The sequence below is a fragment of the Hemicordylus capensis genome, chromosome 2 (assembly GCF_027244095.1).
Source record: "Hemicordylus capensis ecotype Gifberg chromosome 2, rHemCap1.1.pri, whole genome shotgun sequence".
Classification (NCBI taxonomy): Eukaryota; Metazoa; Chordata; class Lepidosauria; order Squamata; family Cordylidae; genus Hemicordylus; species Hemicordylus capensis.
The window spans coordinates 239,856,813-239,884,540 of NC_069658.1; the positions used below are offsets into that span (position 1 = coordinate 239,856,813).

Sequence of the window (27,728 nt, forward strand, 5' to 3'; positions counted from 1 at the left end):
ATGGACCTTTCAGCAGGGTTTGAAATTTAGTAATAGCAGCAGGTTGGGTAGAGCAAAATCAAGTTTGCAATGTGTAGGATATATGTTTTGAATTACTATAGCAATGGTTGACTTGTATAGTTAATGAATCGCGCAGATTGATGAGTGGGAAGTCAATATTTACTTAATTAGATGCAACGGGATTGTTAAGATATTGTAAAAACCAACAAAATTTTTAAAAAGCTAAAAAAAGGAAAGCCTTAAAATTTGACCCACAGTCTGTGGCAAGAGTCCTCATCTTTACGATCAATGCCCACTTCTCACAGACCCCTCCACTTATCTTCTACAGAGATGTCCGAGCCCTGATCACTTGCTGCAGAGGAGGGGAGAAAAAGAGATAATGTTGCTTGTGCTATTTTAACTCTTCCTTTTAAAAACTGCAAACAAGAAAAAGCAGAAGCAGCTCTCCCCTAGACCCCATCTTCGCTGCTCCCTCTTTGAAGGCTGAAATTTCAAGGTTAGTACACACACAACCCGTTCATTTAAAACATTTAATATAAATTAAATTGCTTGCACTGAAGGGTGGAAGTCAGCCAAGTTGCAAACCTAACAAGAAAACAGATACCACCCCCACCCCCGCCGAGGGACTCTCAAGTAGTTTGACCTGGAAGAGAATTTCCTTCCTGAATATGAAATATGGCTGAAAGCGTTGTACGTTGCTCACATTGTAGGGTAAGGGCTCCAATCTCTCTTCTATTCCCCACCTCCCATTCCTTTTCCATCACTTCCAATCCGATCAGAAGCGTCAGCCACAGGACACTGCAAATCCATCATGCAATACAGGCGGAACCTGCTATACACCGTTCTGCTATTCGTGGTTCTGCGTGTCTGCAGTCCAGCAATTGCCACCCAACCTCATTATCCGCAGATATGAAAGGGTCAAAACCCACATATCTGCGATTTTGAGATGGCTGGAAATGACCTCAGAGGTCATTTCTGGCCTCTTTTATGACAGAGGAGAGCTGGTCTTGTGGTAGCAGGCATGACTTGTCCCCATAGCTAAGCAGGGTCTGCCCTGGTTGCATCTGAATGGGAGACTAGAAGTGTGAGCACTGTAAGATCTTCCCCTCAGGGGATGGAGCTGCTCTGGGAAGAGCAGAAGGTTCCAGGTTCCCTCCCAGGCATCATCTCCAAGCTAGAGCTGAGTGAGATTCCTGCCTGCAACCTTGGAGAAGCCGTTGCCAGTCTGTGAAGACAATACTGAGCTAGATAGACTAATGGTCTGACTCAGTATATGGCAGTTTCCTATGTGTCTATGTGACAAGGAGTCATTTTGTGGCTCATCTGAGTGAAACACAGCATTTCCCCCTGTGAGTTTTAATGGAAAAACAAGGACTTTGGGACCGGCGGGCAGGGGGGCGGGATCACTGAAAAGCTGGAGGCCATGGAGTCCAGTAGGGCACTTTATTTTACCCTTTAAACTTTTTTTTTGCCATTTTCTCTGCTATTTTCAAGGCCCTGGGAACCTAACCACCCCACCCCCTGCCCCGCAATCCCATTGACTTAATGCCTCATTGTCTGCTACAGTAGCAGAGATTGGAACCGCCACGGATACCAAGGTCCACCTGCACAGCTAAGTAGCAGCTTAGAAGATTTCCAACTTGTCCTACAGAGGCAAGTAAGAGCCTCCAGTGTGGCTCCTCCAAATGCATTGTGGGTGCACCTGAAGGGCTGTGAAAGGCCTTCACTCAGCGCTTTTACATGTCACAGCTGCCCTTCCTTTTTGATTTCTGGGCAAAAGGGGGTAAGCCAAACTGGAATGGGGGTCATGGCTCAGTTGGTGCCAGGAGCGGGGAGGAACATAGGAACATGCCATATACTGAGTCAGACTGTTGGTCTATCTAGCTCAGTATTGTCTTCACAGACTGGCAGCGGCTTCTCCAAGGTTGCAGGCAGGAATCTCTCTCAGCCCTATCTTGGAGATGCTGCCAGGGAGGGAACTTGGGACCTTCTGCTCTTCCCAGAGCGGCTTCATCCCCTGAGGGGAATATCTTGCAGTGCTCACACTTCTAGTCTCCCTTTCATATGCAACCAGGGCAGACCCTGCTTAGCTATGGGGACAAGTCATGCTTGCTACCACAGGACCAGCTCTCCTCTCCCTGACAATCCAAATTGGGGCTACTATGACAGCAAAAGTTTATTTAATTGTTCATTACATTTTTATACCACCAGTCATAAACACTCATGGAGGCTTTCAAATAATGGAAAAACAAAACCAGTTTAATCACCTAAAGCAATTAAAACCTCTAACATGATTAAAACAATTAAAATCAACCCAATGCCTGCTTGAACAGACACCCTCCTAAAAGGACTTCTCTATGAGCCCCATTGCCCATTGAGATCACCTGGAGAGGTTCATCTGTAGTTGCCACCAGCTCATCCGGTGACTACACAGGGACGGGACTTCTCTCTTGCTGCCCCAAGACTCTGGAATGTGCTTCCTGCTGAAATAAAGATTCTCCCCATTTCTGACAACTTTTTAAAAGTCTTTAAGGTCACGTTTATTCAGTCTGCAGGACCACCTGCCTAAGGATTCTGGACCTGCACACACCCCAGCTTCTGTGCTCATTCATTTTTGGTTTTTTTGGGTTTGTTTTTTTAAAGGTTCAAAACATCATTAGAGTCAGTTTCCCCAGATCTGTTCATCTGGGTTGGGGGCACTGTCCGCAGCTCTTCTGGGGCTTCAGGGCCCGCCAAAGACAGCAGCTAACATCCAGAGCAGAGTACCGCTTGCGGGAGGACATTGTGGTAGCGCTAAGCTGTGGCACTAGTTAGTTGAGCTCCATCTGGAGCTTGCATTCCAACCAGTGTTCTCTCTAACAGGGACTGCCGGATGTGGTTGACTACAACTCCCATAATCCCCGAGCAAAAGCCATTGCAGCTGAGGAGGCTGGGAGCTGTAGTGAACAACATCTGGGAATCCCTGTTAGAGGGAACAGGGATTCCGACTAGTGCTGCAGAACCACAAGCCTGCTTGCAGGTGCACAACAGTTGCACAACCGCATGAGACCTCACTTGTTTTAATGGGAACTTTTGTGGGAGAGTGCTGTAGTGCAAAAGCGCTCTCCCACCACCCCATTTTTAGCCATCCTCTTGCAATTGCGCAACAGTGCTCGTTCCACACGCACTTGCTTGCTCTGGTTGTCAGTCACTGTCAGCTCACTTATCCTAGATAGGATGGTCTTGTGGTAGCACACATGAATTGTCCCCTTTGCTAAGCAGGGTCAGCCCTGGTTTGCATTTGAATAGGAGACTACATGTGAGCACTGTAAGATATTCCCCTTGGGGGATGGAGCTGCTCTGGGAAGAACATCTTCATGCTTGCATGCAGAAGGTCCCAAGTTCCCTCCCTGGCTTCTCCAAGATAGGGCTGGGAGAGATTCCTGCCTGCAACCTTGAAGAAGCCGCTGCCAGTCTGTCTAGATAATACTGAGATAGATGGACCAGTGGTCTGACTCGGTGTAAGGCCGCTTCCTATGTAGATGTTGTGTGTATTCGTGTTTGAGTTGCTACCCCACTTTTCAGCAAAGCTCCCAAAGTGGCTAAACACACTTTTAAAACATCAAGAAAGAAAGAAAGAAGCAGGTTATCACAACCTGCCTACCACCACATGACCAGGAAGCAGGATGTTCACACCATGTATGTGCTGGTTTCCAAAGAACCTGGGGATTTTTTGCAATGCCAGGTTTATTAATTTAATTTAATACATTTATATACCGGCCCCATACAAAAATAGTTCCTGGGCGGTTCCCCATGGTTGGCACTGGGGGATCAGTAATATGGAATTTGATCTACAGTTGTTGATCCTGGTAACAAAATTGAGCTGGCATGGTGCCAAACCACCAATGCCAAACAACACTCCCAGGTTCTCATGATTGGAATTCGGGGGCACATGTGCCAAACCAGGAGCACATGCGTCATACAAATCTCCAAATTCCCATTTCCCCACCATATTGGGGATCTCAATGGAGAAGTGACCCAACTTGGAGAAGGCGGACCTGACCGCAGTCACTCATGCTTTAGTAGCATCCAGATTGGACTACTGTAATGCACTCTATGTGGGGCTGCCCTTGAAGATGGTTTGGAATATTCCGCTGGTCTAGAACACTACTGCAAGGTTGCTCGTAGACATAAGTTGCTTCATGAGTGTTAACCCCATCCTGTGGCAGCTTCATTGGTTACCAGTCTGCTTTCGGGCTAGATTCAAGGTGCTGGTCTTGACCTTTAAAGCCCTGCACGGCTGGGGGTTGAGGTACCTTTCGGACCACATTCGATTTGCCCATATGAACCTGCCAGGGCCCTCTGCTTGGCAGGGATTAGAAACAGGGTCTTTTTGGTTGTGGCCCCTTGCTTTTGGAAAGACCTCATGTTCCCTCCCTCAGTGTTTTAAAAAACAATTGAAAACACATCTTTTTAAAGAGGCGTTCAACTGTTTTATCTGATGCTTATATCTGGTATATCTGGTAGTTTTTTAGTTCTCAGTTTTTAGCTTTTTATTAATAACTTTAAATTTGAAACTTTTAAAATTTGCAATTTTAAATGGTTTTAAATAGTTTTAACCTGGTATTTTAACTTGTTTAACGGTATTCATCTTTTACTGTACATTGTATCTGTTTTGTTGATGTTGTGAGCCACTCCGAGCGGTAGTGTACCAGAGGGGCAGGGTATAAGTATTTTAGACAAACAAAACAAGTCATGAGAACCAGCCGAAAGACTGATGGACAGACAGTCATACGTTTAAAATACAGCACATTAACAATACAATGAAACACATATACTGATATTCCTAGAAGCCATTTCAAGCCAAGCCGGCAAAGCGAGCGGACGGCAGGGAGTTCTCCCGCTGCCCGCTCGCTAAAGTTAACTTAATTTAAAGTTAACTTTAGCGAGCGGGCGGCGGGAGAACTCCCTGCCGTCCACTCGCCCTGCCGGCTTGGCTTGAAATGGCTTCTAGGAAGCCTTTTGCGCACGCGCGCGAAAGGCTTCCTAGAAGCCATTTCAAGCCAAGCCGGCAAAGGGAAAAGGACGGCAGGGGAGTTCTCCTGCCGTCCTCTTGTAATGGGGGCTATTTCACAAGAAGGGGGCAGCGGGGAACCTCTTGATAGGTGCAGGGGGCAGCCGCCAGCCGAGGGGGGCTTGCTTAGCCTGAAGAGGGCGGCAGGGACTGGGAGCAATCCTGCCATCCGATTATGACTATCTACAAAGGACTGGCGCCCGAGCAGCGGAGATTGAAGCGGGCAGCACCTTGCTGCCCGATTACTACATAACATACGTTACTTTGCTGGAAGGGGTGAGTAAAGCCCCCCCCTTTTTAAGTGGAACTCCCCACCCCAGTGGCGGACCGGTTCCGTGCACACCCTTACTACAGAGATAATCCCACCCTTCCCGCTTCAGAGAGTCAGGGCTCTCTGATTTTGAACCCTCCATAACATATGCTCCTGTAGTCTCTTGCAAACCATCTCCAGGTCCCAGAAGTTTCCCAGATAGCTGTTATTAACACCGTTAATAACAGGGTTATTAACACTGTTAATTACAGGGTTATTAACACTGTTAATTTAACAGGGTGAGGAAGAATTTACTGGCCTCTCCCCGCAACTTACTTTGTTCCAATGGAACTCCATTGCTTCATTCTGGGACACTGGAGGAAAACATAGGTTAGCGTCCAAAGAAGTGGGCTGGGTAAGTGGGTGGGTGGAGGCCACTTTGAGAGCCCACAACTGAAGTACCCCTCCCATTGAAAGCGGGGTGGTAGTGGGGGGAAGCAGCTCTAAACACCCCAGCACAGTACCTCAAGTGACTGTTGCTGGTGTCGATCTTGTGTTTCTTTTTAGATTGTAAGCCCTTTGGGGACAAGGGGCCATCTTATTTATTAGTTGTTTTTCTGAGTAAACCGCCATGAGCCATTTTTGGACGGGCAGTATAGAAATCGAATGAATGAATGAATGAAACTAAGTACCCAGGTCAGAGACTATGTAGGACTTTGGAGGCTTATGGTGAGAGCTTCCAGGAGGGAGGGGAGGAGACAAGACAAGCCAGCCCATGCCCAACTTCCGGTCAACATCTGTACCCTGCAAAAGTGGAAGACTCATGGGAAAGGAGAGCCTCTTAAAAGGAAGGACTGTATTTATGAAAGAATCACATTCCACAGAAGTCACTGTCGCTTAATTCAAAGTGAATGACAATTTAGTCAAAGTGCCTTTCTGGCTCCCCTAAACTGTGGATCATGGGATGTAGATTTGTTAGGTTCCTCAGCTGAGAATTATTTAACTACCAGATATTGAGGGCCTTGCTTCTAAAGCACAGAGGTGGACTAGATGGCCTTCAGGTACTTTCTGATCTGTCCCTCAAATTTTCCTCCAGATTTTGGGGCCTCGGCTCCCTTTGCCAGGAAATCTGTACCATCAGCATATTATTTATTTACACAGCATCTTCCGAGTGTTTGCATCACAGAATGAGAATACAGAGCCTCACGGTCTAAAAGAGAACCAGCGTGGTGTAGTGGTTAGAGTGCTGGACTAGGACCAGGGAGACCCGAGTTCAAATCCCCATTCAGCCATGAAACTAGCTGGGTGACTCTGGGCCAGTCACTTCTCTCCCAGCCTAATCTACTTCACAGGGTTGTTGTGAGGAGAAACCTAAGTATGTAGTACACCGCTCTGGGGTCCTTGAAGGAAGAGCGGGATATAAAATGTAAAATAAAATAAAATCATCATCATCATCATCATCTAAGCACACATATGACCCAGCAAATGCATTCACAGTTTACTTACTGTTGTATAAGATGATACCAGCCACCAGCACAACAGTAACTGCCAGGACAATAGCAGCCCCCAAGATGGCTCCCAAAATGACTGCCCCAGGCATGAAGGCTGAAATGCGACAAAGAAGCATCTGTGACTCTCTGAGGCCTCAGGGAGAGATCCTTGAATCAGATTTGCTGGGTGCTGAACCTGGGACCTCCAAACCACTGAACTATGGCTCCTTTTGTAGGGGAAGTGGGCGGGATGGGGTGTGTGGAGTGGCTGTGGTCACTTAATCCCTCCCCATTTCAGGTGGCCACCTCCTTCCTCCAGCCCAGAAGTACATCAGCTGCTTTGAACCCCAGAACACATGCAGGGGAAACTTTGTTTCTGGGAGTTATTTGGATAGCCTGTGATGCTGATGAGGGGGTTTCTTCTTTGAGACCCCACCTTCCTCCCTGGGGAAAATTCATCTCCCAGTAGAGCCAATGTCTGACCCTCCTCCCTGCAAAAAGGAAAGGCCTCCCCCCCACTCCCCTGACATCTCTCACCAGGCTTCTCCAAGACCAAGTCCAAAGGTTCTTCCAGCCCGTCGTGCTCCACGTGGCACTGATAGCGGCCCCTGTCCTTGGGGTCCATCTCAATGCTGAGCCAGCTGTGGTAGGTCCCATCTGAGTTGGGGCCTTGTCCACGGAAGGTGTCCTCAGTCCAGACTTCCCCGTCCCTCATCCAGTTGATCTCGATCTCCTTGGGGTAGAAGCCGTGGGCCTGGCAGATGTGGGTCTCCATGCCGTCATAGCCTGCCTTACGTGCCACCTTCACTGTTGGAGGTTCTGTGAAAATGGCAATATTGGTTTAACTCAGCACACCTCCAGATCTTTGCAGGATGGATGGTGCACTTTAACAGGAAGAAACCTCATGTAGTCATAAAGTTCACTGCGTGACCCTGGGCCAGGAACTATTTCTCCGCTGAATCTTCCTCACAGGGTTGTTGTGTGAATAAAATGGAGGGGAAAGGAGATCCTTGAATGCTGCCTGGCGATCCCACTAAAAGTGCTACCCAGCCCACTGCAGCCCAACAAAATTGTGTTTGTGCAACTGAGGAGAGCTGGTCTTGTGGTAGCAGGCATGACTTGTCCCCTTAGCTAAGCAGGGTCTGCCCTGGTTGCATCTGAATGGGAGACTAGAAGTATGAGCACTGCAAGATATTCCTCTCAGGGGATGAAGCCGCTCTGGGAAGAGCAGAAGGTTTCAAGTTCCCTCCCTGGCATCTCCAAGATAGGACAAGATCTTTGAGGAGAGCTGGTCTTGTGGTAGCAAGCATGACTTGTCAATACTGAGCTAGATAGACCAATGGTCTGACTCAGTAGATGGCAGTTCCCTATGTTCCTATGCTTTGATCACGTGTTCCTACACTGCTCTCAGCTCAGATCAACCTTTTGGCAGAATGCAGAGGTAAAGTCCTAAAGAGATGCAGGTTTTGAGTGGTATATAAATATGTTAAATAAATAAAATAAAAAATAAAGCAACAGAATGCAGATTCAGTGGGTGAGGAGAGATTGACATTTGTTTTAAAAAATCCCCTACAGATGGAAAAGGAAACTGCAACATTTTTGCAAGAAAAATAATTAATATTCAAGAATTCTGCTCTGTCTCCTAGATGATTAAAATATATAGCAGCTGGCATCCAGATGAATACTTCTTGTATTTTGTACTGTTTTTATGCTTGAGTTAATTTTTTAATCAGATTTGTTTTTATATTTTTTAGCTCAATGTTTTAATGTGTCTTTTTTATAACCTTGTTTTTAAATTTTACTGTGAGCCGCCTTGGGATTTTCTTAATGAAAGGCGGCATATAAATTTAACAACAAACAAACAAACAAACACTGTGCTTGCACAGCAAAGAAAAAGGCCACATAACTGCGCAGTGTGCCCATGTCGCGCAAAGGTTCACTGTGACATAGGAACATAGGAAGCTGTCTTAAACCGAATCAGACCATTGGTCCATCAAGCTCAGTATGGTCTGCACTGGCTGGCAGCAGCTCTCCAGAGTTTCAGGCAGGAGTCTTTCTCAGCCCTACTTGGAGATGCTGCCAGGGCTGGAACCTGGGATCTCCTGCATGCTAAGCAAATGCTCTGCCACTGAGCTATGGCCCCAGCCTGTCAACGGATCAAGGAAGAGGTTGCCCAGCATGAGGCATGCCACAGCTTATGCATCCTGTCGTACAAGTGCAAGGATGTTTGCAAGCACAGCACTAGTCGGGAACAAAAGCTCCAGACTGAAAAGAATCCATGCACAGCCAGTTTGCACAAGCGCAGTGTTAGTCTGGAAACCAGCCCATAAACAATAAACAGTGTATCAAGAAAACCATTTTAAATACAGAACCTCTAACCAAGCTCCATCTCTGCTGAACTCATTTCCTACTTTTAGAAAGTTGTCTTTCTTTCTTTCTTTAAATTGGGGGAGCATCCAAAACTGCATCCAATGCTGAACTCATTTCCTACTTTTAGAAAATTCTTTCTTTCTTTTTTAAAAATTTGGCGAGCATCCAAAACTGCAGTTTTCCTCCACTGCTGTATTCGGAGATGGTACAGTCCCAGACGACTGACACCTGCATGAAATGTTTGGTCCAGGAAGAATCCAAGTCTGTGCGTTGGGTGGGAACGGGAACAAATGCCACCCCCCTGACCACCCTCCTCACCTGTCCTCAGCAGAGTCTCCTTCCCATAGTCCAGGTATTCCTGCAGCCACTCAATGCAGTCCTCCTCCAGGTAGCTTTTCTCCTGCTCGGCAATGCTTACGTCAGACTCCCAGTTCTCCTTGGTCACAAAGGCTGGTGCATCCGCTGCTGTCCAAGTGAGGGTGTCTGTGTCCAAGCTAATGTAGTCCTGCCCATCATAGCCATACTGCAGTCTCCCACTCTTGTGCCCGTCGTTGCTCAGCTCGCAGGCAGACATGCACTGCACGGTGTGTAACCCTGAAAGAGAAACGCAAGGTAAGGGCATCAGAGCCAGCACGGAGTCCGGTCTCCTCTCCAACTGCAGGTCTGCGGCTCTAGTTTTTGCACTCAAGAAAGGAGAGCCTCAAGCCCACCTGACCCCTGCAGCCACTAGGATGGACAAGTGACACGGAGTAGTGGGATGCATACATAGTGGGCAATTTCCCTGTGCCAATACCTCTAAGACCCCAGGCACCTAATGGCGCAGCAGGGAAATGACTTGACTAGCAAGCCAGAGGTTGCTGGTTCAAATCCCCGCTGGTATGTTATCAGGCAGCAGCGATATAGGAAGATGCTGAAAGGCATGATCTTGTACTGTTTTTGTTTTTGTGTATATATATATATATATATATATATATATATATAGAGATAGATAGATAGATATAGATATATATAGATATAGATATATATATTTTAATATAGTTTTTCTATATATTTTAACTTGTTTTATACTATTGTTAACCGCCCAGAGACGGAAGTTTGGGGCGGTGCACAAATGTAATTAATTAATAGATAGATAGATAGATAGATAGATAGATAGATAGATAGATAGATAGATAGATAATAAAAATAAAATAAATACTGCACGGGAGATGGCAATGGTAAACCCCTCCTGTATTCTAACAAAGAAAAACCACAGGGCTCTGTGGTCACCAGGAGTCGACACCGACTCAACGGCACAACTTTGCCTTTAATACCTCTAAGAACCAGGAAATATGACATTTATTTTGGGACAGAATTTCTGCAGCTGCGTATGAAAGGAGGAAGAAGACAGAGACGACAAATATTTATATACCGCTTTTCAACAAAAGTCCCCAAAGTGGTTTACATAGATATACTGTAAATAAATAAAATGGCTCCCTGTCCCCAAAGGGCTCACAATCTAAAAAAAGAAACATGATAAACATCAGCAACAGCCACTGGAGTGATGCTGTGCTGGGGATAGATAGGGCCAGTTGCTCTCTCCCCTGATAAAGAAAGAGAATCGCCACTTTTAAAAGGTGCCTTTTTGCTCAGTTAGTCACCTAAATGTTAGTCACCTAACAGGTAACAGGTATGGCTTTCAATACTACTACTTATATACCACTTTTCAACAAAGTTTCCAAAGTGGTTTACAAGATGGTTCCCACTGGAGGGATGCTGTGCTGGGGATGGATAGGGTCAGTTGCTCTCCCCCTGCACAATAAGAGAATCACCCCTTTGAAAGGTGCTTCTTTGCTCAGTGAGCAGGAGATAGCAGGGGTCCACATAAAACTGTTATGTATTATGATTAGGGCTGTGTATCGCATCGGGCCGGTAAGCAGAATCAATGTGATACAAGGTTTATCGGTGAGTTCTGCATCCCCAACAAAACATTTCTTAAATAAAAAGGCACAATTCAATACAATGTTAGCGCTGTTCTCGTGACCATTACTAGGGTAGGACAAGCTTTCTACCCCAGTTTGGGAGCTGGACGCGTTCCCTAAGTCTCATCATAAGAACACAAGAACAGCCCTCCTGGATCAGGCACAAGACCCATCTAGTCCAGCATCCTGTTTCACACAGTGGCCCACCAGATGCCCCTGGGGAGCCCACAGGCAAGAGGTATGTTGCTCCCCTACAACTGGTAATGAGAGGCATTGTGCTTCTGAGGCTGGAGATGGCCCACAGCCACCAGACTAGTCGCCACTGATAGACCTATCCACCATGAATCTGTCTAAGCCATCCAAGCTGGTGGCCATCACCACATCCCATGGCAAAGAATTCCAGATAAGAATTGGTTGTTGTTGCATCTGTGATGCAACAGCAAAGCCGGAGGCTCTTTCTGTAATCATGTGGTAAGCAGCAACTGGGTCAGGGAACTTTAGGCCCCTCTTCATTCAGCAGCTCTGGGTACAGCTGCTGGGTAGGAGGGTGCCCTCTGACCAAGCTGCTGCTTACCACACAATTACCGAAGGAGCCTCCAAATTTGTTCCCCCCGCTTCACAGATCAAATACTGGGTGCATGCCCTAAGTAGGCTTCCCCTACCCTAGTCGTGGTTGTGTGAACCACCCGATTGTGTTGGATCATAGTGAACTGTATTGGGGGTGGGGGTGGGCTTACCTGACACAGAGAAGCCGGCTCCCTCTAACTGAGCAAAGAGGCACCTTTTTAAAGCAGTGATTCTCTTTACTGAGCAGGGGGAGAGCAACTGGCCCTATCCATCCCTAGCACATCATCCCTCCAGTGGCTGCTGCTGGTGTCTGTCTTGTTTCTTTTTTAGATTGTGAGCCTTTTGGGGACAGGGAGCCACACACACACACACACACACACACACACACACACTTCTCTAAGGCATAACTGTCGCTAATCCCATGCGTGGCAGCTCTTGTGAGAGTTCGCGAGTGAGCTGCCGGCAGGGGGAGAGGAAAGTGGCAGTGCTGGCGGACGTTTGTTTCTATGTAAACCACTTTGGGAACTTTGGTTGGGAAACGGTATATAAATATTCATTGTCGTCGTCATCTCTCCCTCTTCTATGTGGAAATGGGCTACCTTGGGGGCAGTTGCAGCACTTTGAGATGCTGCCTTTTTTCTGCAATGCCCTGTGCATTACTGGGGTGAGTGGGGAATGGCCATTCCTGGTTACTATAGGGAGTGGCCACCCACCCCCCACCCCAGTAACATACCAGGGAAAAGATGCAACATATTGATCCCTTACCCAGGACATTGTGGGGTGGTTCTACATGGAAAGATTCATCTAACTTGGCAAAGAGGCACCTTTTAACGTGGTGATTCTCTTTATTGAGCAGGGAGAGAGTAACTGGCCCCATCTACCCCCAGCATAGTACCTCCAGTGACTGTTGCTGGTGTTTGTCTTATGTTTCTTTTATATTGTGAGCCCTTTGGGGACAGGGATCCATCTTATTTATTTATTATTTCTCTGTATAAACCGCCCTGAGCCGTTTTTGGAAGGGCGGTATAGAAATGGAATTATTATTATTATGAATAATAATAATAATAATAATTATTATTATTATTATTATTATTATTAATAAGGCGGCACTTGCTGTTTGTTGTGGATTTTTCTACTTTTGCTCTTATTGCATTTGGCACTAAGAACAAATGCAATAAGAGCAAAAGTAGAAAAATCCACAACAAACAGCAAGTGCCGCCTTTGTAAAGAAGCAGATGAAACAGTGGACCACCTAATCAGCTGTTGTCAAAAGATCGCACAGACTGACTACAAACAAAGGCATGACAAGGTAGCAGGGATGATACACTGGAACATCTGCAAAAAATACAAGCTACCTGTAGCCAAACATTGGTGGGACCATAAAATTGAAAAAGTTGAAGAAAATGAAGATGTAAAAATATTATGGGACTTCCGACTACAGACAGACAAACATCTGCCACACAATACACTAGATATCACTGTAGTCGAGAAGAAAGAAAAACAAGTTAAAATAATCGACATAGCAATACCAGGGGATAGCAGAATAGAAGAAAAAGAAATAGAAAAAAATCACCAAATACAAAGATCTACAAATTGAAATTGAAAGGCTGTGGCAGAAAAAGACCAAAATAATCCCAGTGGTCATTGGTGCCCTGGGTGCAGTTCCAAAAGACCTTGAAGAGCACCTCAACACCATAGGGGCCACAGAAATCACCATCAGCCAATTACAAAAAGCAGCTTTACTGGGAACAGCCTATATTCTGCGACGATATCTATAACAATTGACAATAAAATTCAGCCATCCCAGGTCCTTGGGAAGGACTCGATGTCTGGATAAAACAAACCAGTCAATAACACCTGTCTGACTGTGTAAACAAGAAATAATAATAATAATAATTTTAAAGTACTGGCGCTGTGGCTGCCTAGAAGGCAGCCAATTTCCATGCTGACAATGGAATTGAGTTGAGTTCTGGGTTTCAGGGACGCCCACTCCTCATTGATGCATCATACTGATCCCTCGCATTGGCCTCAATTCATTGCACCCCGCCAACTGAAACACTGATACAATGCAATAGTTATAACTAGTACTAAGACACAGCTTTGATTTCAAAGTGCTCTTTTGCATGCACTCTTGGTCCCTGCACATCTTGGCTTGTTAAAGTCAGCCAGACTGAGTTTGGGGAGTTGAGCTGTAGAGAGGTGATGAATGTCTCTTTGGGGAGACAGAGTGATCCCTACTTTCTTGAGCCAGCAGTGATGCAGTCCCTTTAATTATTTTATTGTTGTTATTATTCTTATAAATACATATATGCTTCTTTTCAAAAAGTCTTCTCAAAGAACGATAATTAGGATTATTCCCTGTGCCCAAAGGACTCACAAATCTAAAAATAAATACAAGGTAGACACCAGCAACAGCCACAGCCATTGGAGAGATGCTGGGGTGGAACAGGGACAGTTGCTCTCTCCTTACTGCATATAAGAGACAGTTGTAATGCCCATACATGGGGCTGCCTTGCAGGACTGTTCGGAAGCTGATGGTACAGATTGTGGCTGCAAAATAGTGGTCAGAGCAAGCTATTATACCATTTTTGTCGCAGCTCTGCTGGTTACCATTACACTTCCAGGCTCTATTCAAAGCGATGGCTTTAACTTTTAAAGCGGTAAATAGCTTGGGGCTTGATTAAGGGCCGCCTGCTCCCGTATCAACCTGCCTGGCCCTTAAGATCAGCTATTTTTATTTATTTATTATATTATCAGATTTGTACACCGCCCCAAACTTTCGTCTCTGGGTGGTTAACAATAGCATAAAACAAGTTAAAAACATATACAAAAACGAAAAACAACAATTTAAAAATAAACCAGAAATTAAAACCTAAAAATTTAGGAAGCTGAGAAAGCTTGGGCGAAAAGATGGGTTTTCAAGTGTTTTTTGAAAATTGCCAGAGATGGAGAGGATCGTATCTCAGCAGGGACCGCATTCCACAATCTCGGGGCAGCGACCGAGAAGGCCCGTCTCTGTGTGGCCACCAGCTATGGAGGCTCTGTGCTCTACTCCATTGCTGCAGAACGTACAGCTACCAGAGCAGAGTCTTTGTGGTGATGGCACCATATCTGTGGCATTTCTTTCTTAGGGAGCCTAGGCTGGTTCCCTCTTTTTCCTTACAATGGGGCAATGGGGACAAGTATATCATTCTGCCTTAGGATATATTTGTCCCCATCGCCCCATTCCACTCCACATACTGCCCTAATGCCAATCTCCTCCGCCTCCACTCCCCAGAAAGCACAAATATGTCTGTGTCCATCCTTGGAAGGAGGTAAGCCTTGTGGGAGGGCAAGATGCAGTGGCTATTTTTCTCCTACGGAATTTGCATTTAGCGGGTACAGAACTAGGATTGCCAGCTTCCTGCTACCTTTTCTGGGCAGGGGTTGCCATCTGCAGGGGGGCAGCTCTTACCCCATACCCCACACCTCCCTAGTGCCCATCAAGACCCTGATCTTTCCTCTGGGTTGAAGGGAAATTTTGTGTGCCCCATTTCCAATCACCCACTTATCCCTTCTGATTATAGCAGAAGTAACTGGGGAGGGCAGATGAGGATTTGTGAATGGGAAAAAGGAACAAACATGAACTTCCCTTTTCCTTCCACCCTCTGTCCAACCCTTCCTCCCAGGAGCAAAATCCTTCCCCCACCCCCTACCCAGGAGGAAGGAACAAGGGGGTGCCTCCCACCCTTCACTCACCCTCAGTGTTGTTGTAGCGATCCATCGCTTTTGCCAAGTTAATTCTGTACACCTCCTCAGTCCCCTGCGACATCTGAGTGAGCTTATGCCAGTACTTAGGATCCACCTTCTCGGCCTTCTTCATCCAGGGCACTTGAGGCACTGACCTCCTGCTGTTGCTGTCATAGTGAACGAAGGGCTGGTCATCCACATACCCCACAGAAATGAACTTGGGCAGCCCCTGGTCAGGCTCCGACACCGACATAAAGAAATACTTCAGAGAATGGGAGGAGGAACCTGGGAAGGGGACACAGAGCAAAGTTAAGGAGCATCTGCAGGATAAACCCAAGAAACAGTCCCTTAAAGATCTTGCAGTTTTATAGTCCCAGCTGAGGTGATCCAGGGTATGTGTGTTTTGGGGGCTGGGGAGGAGATAGCAGTCTACCTATAAGCACTGGGGATAGTCCAGGTAAGGAGGAAGCACAATTAAGGAGGAAGATGAAAGTGGAGAGGGTACACTGGCATATGGAGCTGGGGGAAAATTAGGGAAGAGGGTAAGGCAGGGTTGGACACAGGGCAACAAGTCATATTCCTGTATGCCCCACCCTCGGGGTACACCCCACCCGCGGGGTGCTCCCACCGTTAATTACCCATTCTGCTCAAAACCTGGTGCCCTCCCCACATACATTCCACCGCCCTCTCAGTGCCCACAGTCCGGCCCTGGGGTAAGGTAAAGATAACAGGTGTGTCGGGTCGGTGTCGACTCCTGGCGACAACAGAGCCCTGTGGTTTTCTTTGGTAGAATACAGGAGGGGTTGACCATTGCCTCCTCCCGCTCAGTATGACATGATGCCTTTCAGCATCTTCCTGTATCGCTGCTGCCTGATAGAGGCGTTTCCCATAGTCTGGGAACATACCAGCGGGGATTCAAACCGGCAACCTCTGGCTTGCTAGTCAAATCATTTCCCCGCTGCGCCATTAGGTGGCTGTAGGGAAGAGGGTAGGGAATCGCTTTTGGAGAGCAATGAGTAGAAAAGGAAGCAAAGCATGGCACAGAAAAGAGAGAGGCCCTTTCCAGATGGCAAAACATCTCCTGCACAATATGAAGAGCTCGTATACGAGTTCTAAGTGAGAGCTTACTCAGCCTCCACCCACTCCTACAGGCTTCCATCCGCTTTCCCAGGGGGATATCATAGGCTGTTCAGATGCCCAGCAGGGACAGTGGGTGATTTCTGCAATGTCACCTGCCAGCCAGCTCTTGCTTTCCCTCTTCTGCATTCACCACAAAAGTGGTAATGGAAAGGGATGGGTTATTCTTTGAAAGGAAGAGCGTGCCAGCAAGTGGTGCTGTGGAAATCATGTGAGGTCCCTACTGGGCACCTGAGCAGTGCATGAGAACCCGGGGAGGATGGGCGGGGGAGAGATGGAAGTGGAGGAGAACGATTATCTGGACCCATTTCAAACTGGCCTTCAGGAGGGCTATGGGGTGGAGAGTGTTCCATCTAAGAGGGATTTCCAGATGATGTTGACTACAACTCCCAGAATCCCCAGCGGAAATGGCTTTTGCCTGGGGATTCTGGGAGTTGTAGTCAACAACATCTGGAAATCCCTCTTAGAGGGAACACTGGGTGGAGAGTCTGGGACAAAAAGTGAAGAGGGGCCCTTCAAGGGCCACCCTTGCCCCTACACCTCCCCACCTCCTTCTTTGAAGAGGTGGGGGGAGGGGGGCGAGAGAGCAAACACCCACCCACCCCGGCCCTGTTCAATTTTAGTAACAGTCCCAGCTGGACTAACCACTAGATTAATCACTTTGCTCTCGAAGGACAACATTCCTCCCAAATGGAATCAGTGATATCAGGTAACATAATTATTCTGAATTTTCTGCAAAATATTGCAAATTGAGGGTGGGGACTTCTAAGTCTGGTTCATAATTTCCATATACTATAACATTTCCCTTTCCATTTAAACATACCTTTTAAAAAATAAAATCTACTAAAGAACATGAATAGCATCCAGGGTTAGGGAAATCCCAAGTTGCCCAGACCTAGAACAATTGGCCTTATTTCTACCTTGATGCCATTTATTTTCTGTAGCCCACAATCCTCAGCATTGGGCCATCAAAATATGCCAGATTCTGGGGGCAAGTATCAGCAGGGATCCTTTCTCTCGATGCCATCCTAATGGCTTCCTAGAAACCTATGGTTTTGACAGCCAGTGTGGTGTAGTGATTAAAATGTTGGACTAGAACCTGGGAGACACGAGTTCAAATTACTGCCCAGCCTTGAACCTCGCAAGTTGATTTCTGGGCCAATCATATACCTATCAACCTAACCTGAGGTAGGTTGATAGGTACATGATTGGCCCAGAAATCAACTTGCGAGTTTCAAGGCTGGACAGTAATTTGAACTTGTGTCTCCCAGGTTCTAGTCCAACATTTTAATCACTACACCACACTGGCTGTCAAAACCATAGGTTTCTAGGAACCTGAGGTATCACTGGGTTGTTGCGAGGACAAATACAACCATGTATACGATTGCTTTGGGATCCTTGGAGGAAGAGCAAGAGACAAACATATAAATAAATAAGGTGGCTGTTAATCAGAAGGCTGGCCTAGATGTACTTTTATCCCACAAAGCTCTTCTTATGCTCATATGTTTACTCATGGTGCTGACAGGTGTTCCATAATGGAGAAAACAGCAGCTGTTCTATAATTTCCTCTTTTAGTTGTTTACATTTTCAAAACAGCTGGTTCAGAGACAAAGAAGCTCAGGCAAGGCAAAGTACAGAGAACTGACAACAATTTGCGAAGCTTTCTTTCTCTAACACTTAAAAAGATGAAGAAACAAACTAATTGATATAACAAAAGTTGTAAGATTCAATTGTACTTTTTCAAAGTTACCAACTATTTTCAGAACATTAAAAAAAAAATCTGTTGCTCTGTCATAAGAACATAAGAACAGCCCTGCTGGATCAGGCCTGAGGCCCATCTAGTCCAGCATTCTGTTTCGCACAGTGGCCCACCAGATGCCGCTAGAAGCCACAGACAGGAGTTGAGGGCCTGCCCTCTCTCCTGCCATTACTCCCCTGCAACTGGTACTCAGAGGCATCCTGCCTTTTGAGACTGGAGGTGGCCCACAACCCTCCGACTAGTAGCCATTGATGGACCTCTCCTCCATGAAGTCATCCAAACCCCTCTTAAAGCCATCCAGGCTTTATATGTCTGCAGAATATAAAACATATCTCTCAACATTCTAGTGTGCTACATTTCCAACAGCCACCAAATGGTGCAGCAGTGGGAGCAAGAGGTTGCCAGTTCAAATCCCCGCTGGTATGTTTCCCAGACTATCGGGAACACCTATATCGGGCAGCAGCGATATAGAAAGATGCTGAAAAGCATCATCTCATACTGCGTGGGAGATGGCAATGGTAAACCCCTCCTGTATTCTACCAAAGACAACCACAAGGCTCCTGTGGTCACCAGGAGTCAACACCGACTGATGGCTGAGGATTGTGGGAGCTGTAGTCCATAGTCTGGGAAACATACCAGTGGGGATTTGAACTGGCAACCTCTGGCTTGCTGGTCAAGTCATCCCCTCTGTGCCATGAGGTAGCAAGCGCTAAATCCAGAGAGACAGAAGCCCTATTCACCAGTTATGCTCAACCTGAACATATTGTACACACATACAAATCTCTATGTGTGTACAATTATTCACACATTAGATTGGACTTGACAAACCCCAGGGGATAAGGAGCCATGGTGCCAAGACTATATCCAGAGGAATCGTTATTTAATAAAATCGTTGTTTGTCCCAGGCAGCCCTGCTTCTGTTCTACGTAAACTACTTGGAATGAGGATATAACCACCACGCCACTACCACAGCAGGCCCATTCACATGTTATGTTCAACACTCATACCATGAGGGTACACAGTTATAGATCAGTGGTCCCTCTAATTTTTTTTCCATCTGTGTGCAGAATGAGTTTTGGTATAGATCTATACACAGGTACAGACATTCACATGTTTTATGCTGAATGCAGGTACAGAAGTACGCTTCCTATCTGTACCAAGCATTTCAAGGGCCTGTATCCAGGTTCGCTTTTAAAAGGAACACAGGTACAGTCATTCACACAAGCATGTGTATGTGTGTACAGACATCTGTATACTCGCACAACATAATGTATGCATTGGGCTAATGTCTGTACAGGGTGGGCATACAAATTCCACACACACCCGCGCCCATGATGTCCATCACTAAGTTTGATAATTTTGTCAAGTGTCCACTGTCTGGCTCCCACATTTGTGGGCTGACTCCTAGCTCCAAAGAAAATTGATCAAGGTCTGCATTACATTCATCCCATGTACACTAGTACCCCTCCTGCCTGGATTTGAGGGGCCTGTACCCAGGTTCACTTTTCAGTGAACGCGTGTACAGTCACACACAAAAACATGTACCGTCAAAAACAACAGTATACAGAAGAGTGTCGCCTATGAGTGCTGTACAGTCACTCACACAAAAACATGTACTGTATTGACTCCTGTGCACACATACAATACAATGTCTGAACAGGGCTTGAGTCTCTGTGATTCCAAATGTTGCGATTTCAAATAGTGGCCAGCCAGAGTCCGAAATCATATAGGAGAAGCTCTCCCTGGGTTCAGTGCTTGCCTCTGCAGACAAGTGCCAAACCTGAGGAGAGGAAGAGGGCGTGGCTAGAGAAGCATGGGGGTGTGGCTTAGGTGACACTTTCCCCTCCCCTCCCCTGTGATCAAGAATCTGCCTCCGATGTCTTCCCAACATCTCTCTCAGTTGTGCCACTGGCATAGCTTTCATACTTTTAGATACATTTACTGTATGCCACCTTGGGAATCTTTCAGATCAAAAGTTCAGGATATAAATCTTTAAAATAAAATAAATAAATACATTTGCAACCCATTCTGCCACTGACAGTACTCAGTATTTCTGATTCCTGCACTCTGGCACCAACTTGCTTCTGTTTCAAGAGGTCTCAGTGTTGTGGTTCCAAGTGTTAGCTCAACAAATCTCAAGTTAAAAATTGAACACAGTTACTCGTCTAGTGGAAAGAACTGAACACCTACCTACAGCAGGGGTCTGGTGGGGGAATCTTCCATGAATATTCTCCCACTCAACACCACCTCCCACAAAATTCCATTTAGCTTTTGGGCATTGCCACCAAACCTGAAAGAGGGCTCAGCCAACTTCAAGAAGGGCATGAACCAGACCATCCACAGCCAAGATCTTCTGGGGCTTTATACCCCTCAGCCATAACATTGCTGAGAACCTGGTGGTAGTGATGATGCTTGTTTGTTTTTGTAAGGTTATCTATTTTATTTTATTTTTCCTTTATTAGGATTTGGGGGGATTCGAACCTCCCCAATAGGGTTGATCAGATTTAAATCAAATTAATTTCAATCACTTCATAGAAAGACTGCATTTCAATGATTTAAATCACCAATCAGGAAAATCATCATTTTCTAGTAAACAATGTTTACAAATGTTTTAAATAACCTTGATACATATTCAGAGGCAGAGGTAGGTACATATTATAATAGGTAGACATTTCTCATAATGCTGTTTCATTTGGGCAACCAGGCCTTACATTTCTTTGATGCACTCTTTGCATTGCAGCAGGAAATCAGGGAGGCTTCAAGGAGAGGCAGGGCAATAATAATGGGTGACTTCAATTACCCACACATAGACTGGGGAAATTCACAGCCAGGTAATGACAAAGAGGCCACATTTGGAGACATGCGGAATGACTGTGCCCTAGAACAGTTAGTCATGGAACCAACCAGAGAGAAGGTGACCCTGGACTTAATCCTGAGTGGCACCCAGGACTTGGTGAGTGATGTCAGTGTCATCAACCCTTTAGGGAACAGTGACCATAGTGTAATCAATTTCAGCAGACATGCAAGGAGAGAATCACCAAGGAAGTCTAAGACAGACTCTTTGAATTTCAGAAGCGGAAGCTTCTCCAAAATGAGGAGTATGGTGAAAAGAAAGCTGAAAGGGAAAACCAGGAGAGTCACTTCGCTCCAGAATGCATGGAGTTTACTCAAAACCTCAATACTAGAAGCCCAGTTAGACTGTATACCCAAAAGGAGGAAAGGTACCACTAAGTCCAGGAGGATGCCAGCGTGGCTAACAGGTAAAGTCAAGGAAGCCATAAAAGGGAAGAAGACTTCCTTCCGAAATTGGAAGGCCTGTCCAAATGAAGAGAACAACAAGGAACACAAACTCTGGCAAAAGAAATGCAAGGTGACAATAAGAGAGGCAAAAAGAGAGTTTGAGGACCATTTAGCTAAAAGTATCAAGAGGAATAACAAAAACTTCTTTAAATATTGCCAGGGAGGCAGTTGGACCATTAGACAAAGAGCGAGTGAAAGGGATTATTAAGGAGAATATGGAGGCTGCAGAGAAGATAAATGAGTTCTTTGCGTCCGTCTTCACGGCAGAGGACACTGAGCATATACCTGTTCCTAAACCAGGCTTTTCAGGGATGGAGACTAAAGAATTGTTTCAGATAGAAGTGACAACAGATGATGTTCTAAACTGTCTGGAAAAACTGAAAACTAGCAAATCGCCAGGGCCAAAGAACTCCAATGTGAAATTGCCGACCTCCTTGCTAAAAGATATAACTTATCCCTGCAATCAGGCTCTGTACCGGAGGACTGGAAAGTAGCAAATGTAACACTGGTTTTCAAAAAGGGGCGATCTGGGAGATTACAGGCTGGTCAGCTTAACGTCCGTTCCAGGCAAATTGATGGAAAGCATCCTCAAGGATAACATTGTAAAGCACATAGAAGAACAGGTCCTGCTGGGATAGAACCAGCATGGTTTCTGCAAAGGGAAATGTTGCCTCATAAACCTTTTGGAGTTCTTTGAGAGTGTCAACAAGTGTGTGGATCAAGGTGATCCAGTTGACATAGTATACAGTACCTGGACTTCCAAAAAGCTTTCAGCAAAGTTCCTCATCAAAGACTCCTGAGGAAACTTAGCAGTCATGGGATAAGGGGACAAGTACATGTTGGATTGTTAATTGGCTGAAAGACAGGAAACAGAGGGTAGGTATAAATGGAGAGCTTTCACAATGGAGGGAAGTAAGAAGTGGGGTCCCCCAGGGATCTGTACTGGTCTTTTTAATTTATTTATAAATGATCTAGAGGTAGGAGTAAGCAGAGAGGTGACCAGATTTGCAGATTATACCAAACTCTTTTGGGTAGTGAAATCCAAAATGTATTGTGAGGAGATCCAAAAGGATCTCTCCAAACTGGGAGAGTGGGAGACAAAGTGGCAAATGCGGTTCAGTGTTGGCAAGTGTAAAGTGAAACACCCTGGGATGAAAAACCCCAACTTCAAGTATATGTTGATGGGAACGGAGCTGTCAGTGACTGACCAGGAGAGGGATCTTGGGGTCATGGTGGAGAGCTAATATTATAATGCCCTTATACAAAACTATAGTGTGGCCACACCAGGAGTACTGCGTACAATTCTGGTCACCACATCTAAAAGAGGACATTGTTGAACTGGAAAAGGTGCAGAAGAGGGCAACCAAGATGATCAGGGGCCTAGAGCACCTTCCTTATGAGGCAAGGCTACAACACCTGGGGCTTTTTAGTTTAGAAAAAAGGTGACTGAGGGGAGGCATGATAGAGGTCTATATGGTGTGGAGAAAGTGGATAGAGAGTAATTCTTCTCCCTCTCACATAACACTAGAACCAGGGGTCATCCCATGAAATTGATTGCCAGGAAATCTAGCACCAACAAATGTAAGTACTTTTTCACACAGCACATAATCAACTTGTGGAATTCTCTGCCACAAGATGTGGTGATAGCCAACAACCTGGATGGCTTGAAGAGGGGTTTGGATAACTTCATGGAGGAGAGGTCTATCATTGGATACTAGTCGGAAGGCTACAGGCCACCTCCAGCCTCAAAGGCAGGATGCCTCTGAGTACCAGTTGTGGGGGAGTAACAGCAGGAGAGAGGGCATGCCCCTTTCAACTCCTGCCTGTAGGCTTCCAGCAGCATCTGGTGGGCCACTGTGTGCAAGAGGATGCTGGACTAGATGGGCCTTGGGCCTGATCCAGCAGGACTGTTCTTATACACACATGCCTGTCTTACCCACGGAAACGTCATTAAAAGATCTCCAAATGCGGTGTTTTTTACAGTCTGCTGTCATGACAAGTGTTTCCTTCCTAGAAACAAGAAAACATTCCCAAAAAGTTTCCTCCATTCTTCTGAGGTCGGTAAAATGAGTACCCAGAATGTTGGGGGCAATATGCTAAATCATTGTAAACCACTTAGAGAGCTCCGGCTATAAAGCAGTATATAAATGTAAGTGCTATTGCTATTGCTATATGGATATGTTTAGTTCACTTTTGTTTATTCTTTCTATTCCCCCACATCCCTTGCATTTATAATTTATAACCCCTCCTTGCTCAAGTCTACTCCACCCACACACACCCAAATCCTCTACTGTATTCATTTAATGACCACCTCTGTCATTGCACTTTTAGGGAGAGACGGGCTCGACTGTGTGTGTGCTCTGTATGTACACCCCCTGAAGAATAGGATTGATCAGGTCTGTTATTGCTCATCCCCATATACTGCTCTTCACATGCTCATAGAATATAAGGAACTTATGATAAATATTCTTGATGATATCGTTGACCTAGTTCTTTTTTTAATGATTTTTTTTTCAAAAATAAAAAAATTAAAATACAATTTAAAATTTTAAAAATCAATTTATTTTTTAATCATCGATTTTTATCAAACCAGCTCCCCAAGGGGTTAATAGGTGTTTGATGTACGGTTGCTAGGTGAACCTTGTTGTCAAGGTAGTGTTGCTATGTTCGGCTTGGAGAGAGTTCTGTGGGCGAGTGAGAGCAGAGAGTGGTTGAAAAATAGGCTGAAGAAAAATGGATCAAGAGGGGGAAATATGAAATTTGGCTCTGAGACAGGAGCTAGAGGGTATTTTCGAGGTAGGAAATTATATCAAGGAGAAGGGAGCTGGCTGAAGGAGAAAGTGGAAGAAATATCCTTCAGGAGACTTCCAAGGAGCCCACAATTTGCCTCAGAATTCCTGAGTAGCCATTTAATAATGGTAAACTGTGCAGCAGTTAAGGCAGGAATGTTAGGGTTATGCGCTCCGCGCATGCCCAGAACGGCCGAGAAAGACACAGGCAGGGACACGGGATTATACTCTAGGGCTTCATTATAGAGGATGAACCTATGCAGCTGTCTTATGCAGAATCAGATTATTGGCCCATCTAGCTCAGAACTGTCTACATTGACTAGCAGTAGCTCTCCAAGGTTTCAGGCAGGGATCTCTCTGTTTCCCAACCCTCCCTAGAAGAACCCTGCCAGAAACTGAACCTGGGACCTCCAGCATGCAAAGTAGAATCTCTACTACAGAGCTATGACCACTCATTTTATAGTCTATATTTTTATGCATACTATATATATATACATATATACACACACACACACACACATATATATATATATATACACATACACACACACACACACACAGGTGAAACTCGGAAAATTAGAATATTGTGCAAAAGTCCATTAATTTCAGTAATGCAAATTAAAAGGTGAAACTGATATATGAGACAGGCGCATTACATGCAAAGCGAGATAAGTCAAGCCTTAATTTGTTATAATTGTGATGATCATGGCGTACAGCTCATGAAAACCCCAAATCCACAATCTCAGAAAATTAGAATATTACATGGAACCAAGAAGACAAGGATTGAAGAATAGAACAATATCAGACCTCTGAAAAGTATAAGCATGCATATGTATTCAGTACTTGGTTTGGGCCCCTTTTGCAGCAATTACTGCCTCAATGCAGCGTGGCATGGATGCTATCAGCCTGTGGCACTGATGAGGTATTATGAAAGACCAGGATGCTTCATTAGCGGCCTTCAGCAATTCTGCATTGTTTGGTCTCATGTCTCTCATCCTTCTCTTGGCAATGCCCCATAGATTCTCTATGGGGTCAGGTCAGGCGAGTTTGATGGCCAATCAAGCACAGTACATTGTATACTTTCAGAGGTCTGATATTGTTCTATTCTTCAATCCTTGTCTTCTTGGTTCCATGTAATATTCTAATTTTCTGAGATTGTGGATTTGGGGTTTTCATGAGCTGTACGCCATGATCATCATAATTATAACAAATTAAGGCTTGACTTATCTCGCTTTGCATGTAATGCGCCTGTCTCATATATCAGTTTCACCTTTTAATTTGCATTACTGAAATTAATGGACTTTTGCACAATATTCTAATTTTCCGAGTTTCACCTGTATATATTATACACACACACACACACACACACACACACACACACACACACACTGACATTCTGGGCTATCCACCTTTTCCCCTTTGAGATTGTATAATAAAGCTATTGTTATCTGTGGTATACTCATTCCGCTTTTTTCCGCCTGTTGCCTCCTATCAAACAAGCATAACAAAAACCTGTCAATCAAAAGCAACGTCACAATAAGTGCACACACAACATTGGCAACAACACCACTGCCATACCCCTTTCTGGAGGTGAGGGGAATCTGTCTCTGTGGCTGACATTCAGTCTCAGCTACTCAGGAGTTACTCTGTAGGAATACGTAATTTCAATAGGACTACTGAGGAATAATTTAGTCTAGGTGTCAGCCTGTATGTCCCATACAAGGGTGGCCCTTCCATCAGGTGAGCATCTCATCACCTCAGGCACCAGATTATTGGGGCAACAGCAAAGCAGCAAGATGCCCTCCTGACCCCCCCCACTTTAAAGAAGGGAAAGGGGGAGCACAAGAGGGGATGGCATCTGTTGCTCTGCCTCAGGCGCACAGAGGTCATAAGCTGTCACTGTTCCCATATCATGGGCTGCTTTGGGTACCACAATGCAGCATCCTTTTCCTATAGCTATTCACCTGACCATGTTTGCCTGAATAGGAGATGACTCTGAATTTAAGATGAGCCCCATAAAATAAATATAGGTCATACCTCCAGTGTTCCCTCTAAGGCATGCGCACATGCACGTGCTCACAAGTTTTTTGATGTCCGCTCAGTTAATTTTAGATCCCTCTCAGGTTGAATCAGGAGGGCCCCACTCTGAATGCACATGTGCACACACTGCATCGATTCTGCCGCCCAGAACAAAACTCATTCCTCACACAGATGAAAAAAATTAGAACCTCTGTTTGCCTGAAATGAACAGGGCTCTGAATTCCAGATGACCTCTGATTTCTAACATCAAAGAATTTGTGGGGGGAACTTAATCTTGGATTCAGATAAGTTCAGTAGACACCAACCAGCATCAACCTCTATGTGAGTTTTGGGCATGTGTGATTTATACGTGTGTGTGTGTGTGTGTGTGTGTGTGTGTGTGTGTGTGTTATATACACGCACACGTACACACACACAAACGCACATACATGCTCAGGGCTCAAAAGCAAAACTAATTATCAGTGACTTTGAACAGTTCCACAGGTACTAAATGTGGCTTCCTCTGCTCTCTCTAATCTCTTCCTCCAGCTCAACTTCCTTGCAGTCAAATGAGATATAGAAGGCACTTTGCCGTGCCTTCCCCAGACCAAAAACAACAAACCTGTCTCTGAGTGCATCTTGTAGAAGAACAGGAAAGTTCCTCTTTGCAACAATACTGAAATAATCCATGAAGCAAGTTCCTTGTGCCCCATGTGAGCAAAGTAATACCCTAAGGATTTTCAGAACCATCCCACCTAGCATGCACTTCTGCCAGTTCTGCCACATGGCAGAGTGAAGAGGCTCCCTTAGGGGGAGAATTGGGGTTCCATTAAAAGTTGGCAAATGGTCATATTTAAAATTTTCCTACAATTAATTTCTTTTGTTGGGTGTACCACTTGGATTTTACTCCTCAGCCCACAAATATCTTATTTGTTCACTTGTTTTACTTAAAAGTGTTTATACTGCTTATTAGCCTACTTTTCAGTAGGCTTACTGGAAAGTAGCGTTCTGGCATTCCGTGTGTGTGTCCTTGCATCTGTCCTTGTGTGTGTTTCCCCCTCCCCACCCCGCCACCAACACACCATCAACTTCTCAATGCCTGAACCAATATGAACAACAGTTGTAGGGAAATATAGGGACACCTCAGTGGTGTAGTTTGTTCGTAATGATGTTGTCCACCATGTGTCCCTACGGCTGTAACAAATTTGGTTGAAATCAGTTAGGCAATTCACAAGTTAGTCCACTTGCACCTCAGACGTTTACGCATCCGCTATCTTGAACTGGAATGGATGACAGCATCACAA

General features: G+C 45.4%; 1 protein-coding gene and 1 long non-coding RNA gene across 4 annotated transcripts in view; one reads left to right on the forward strand and one right to left on the reverse strand.

Annotated features, from left to right (window-relative positions):
- LOC128347528 (major histocompatibility complex class I-related gene protein-like) overlaps nt 1-27,728 on the reverse strand; it is a 39,245-nt gene that overhangs the window by 6,042 nt on the left and 5,475 nt on the right. For 2 of the 3 annotated variants that reach the window (XM_053302440.1, XM_053302438.1), the window contains exons 2-5: nt 15,430-15,705; nt 9,482-9,757; nt 7,331-7,612; nt 6,810-6,908 (exon numbers count right to left, since the gene is read on the reverse strand). In XM_053302440.1, coding sequence (XP_053158415.1) covers nt 6,810-6,908; nt 7,331-7,612; nt 9,482-9,757; nt 15,430-15,705 — 933 coding nt within the window. Of the gene's footprint in view, nt 1-255; nt 353-6,809; nt 6,909-7,330; nt 7,613-9,481; nt 9,758-15,429; nt 15,706-27,728 lie in introns of all 3 variants that reach the window. The other variant, XM_053302439.1, reaches the window with a different exon arrangement.
- On the forward strand, nt 17,132-27,275 carry LOC128347621 (uncharacterized). The gene is made up of 3 exons (XR_008317622.1): nt 17,132-17,266; nt 23,948-24,012; nt 26,974-27,275. It is a non-coding gene; the product is annotated as an uncharacterized LOC128347621 (long non-coding RNA).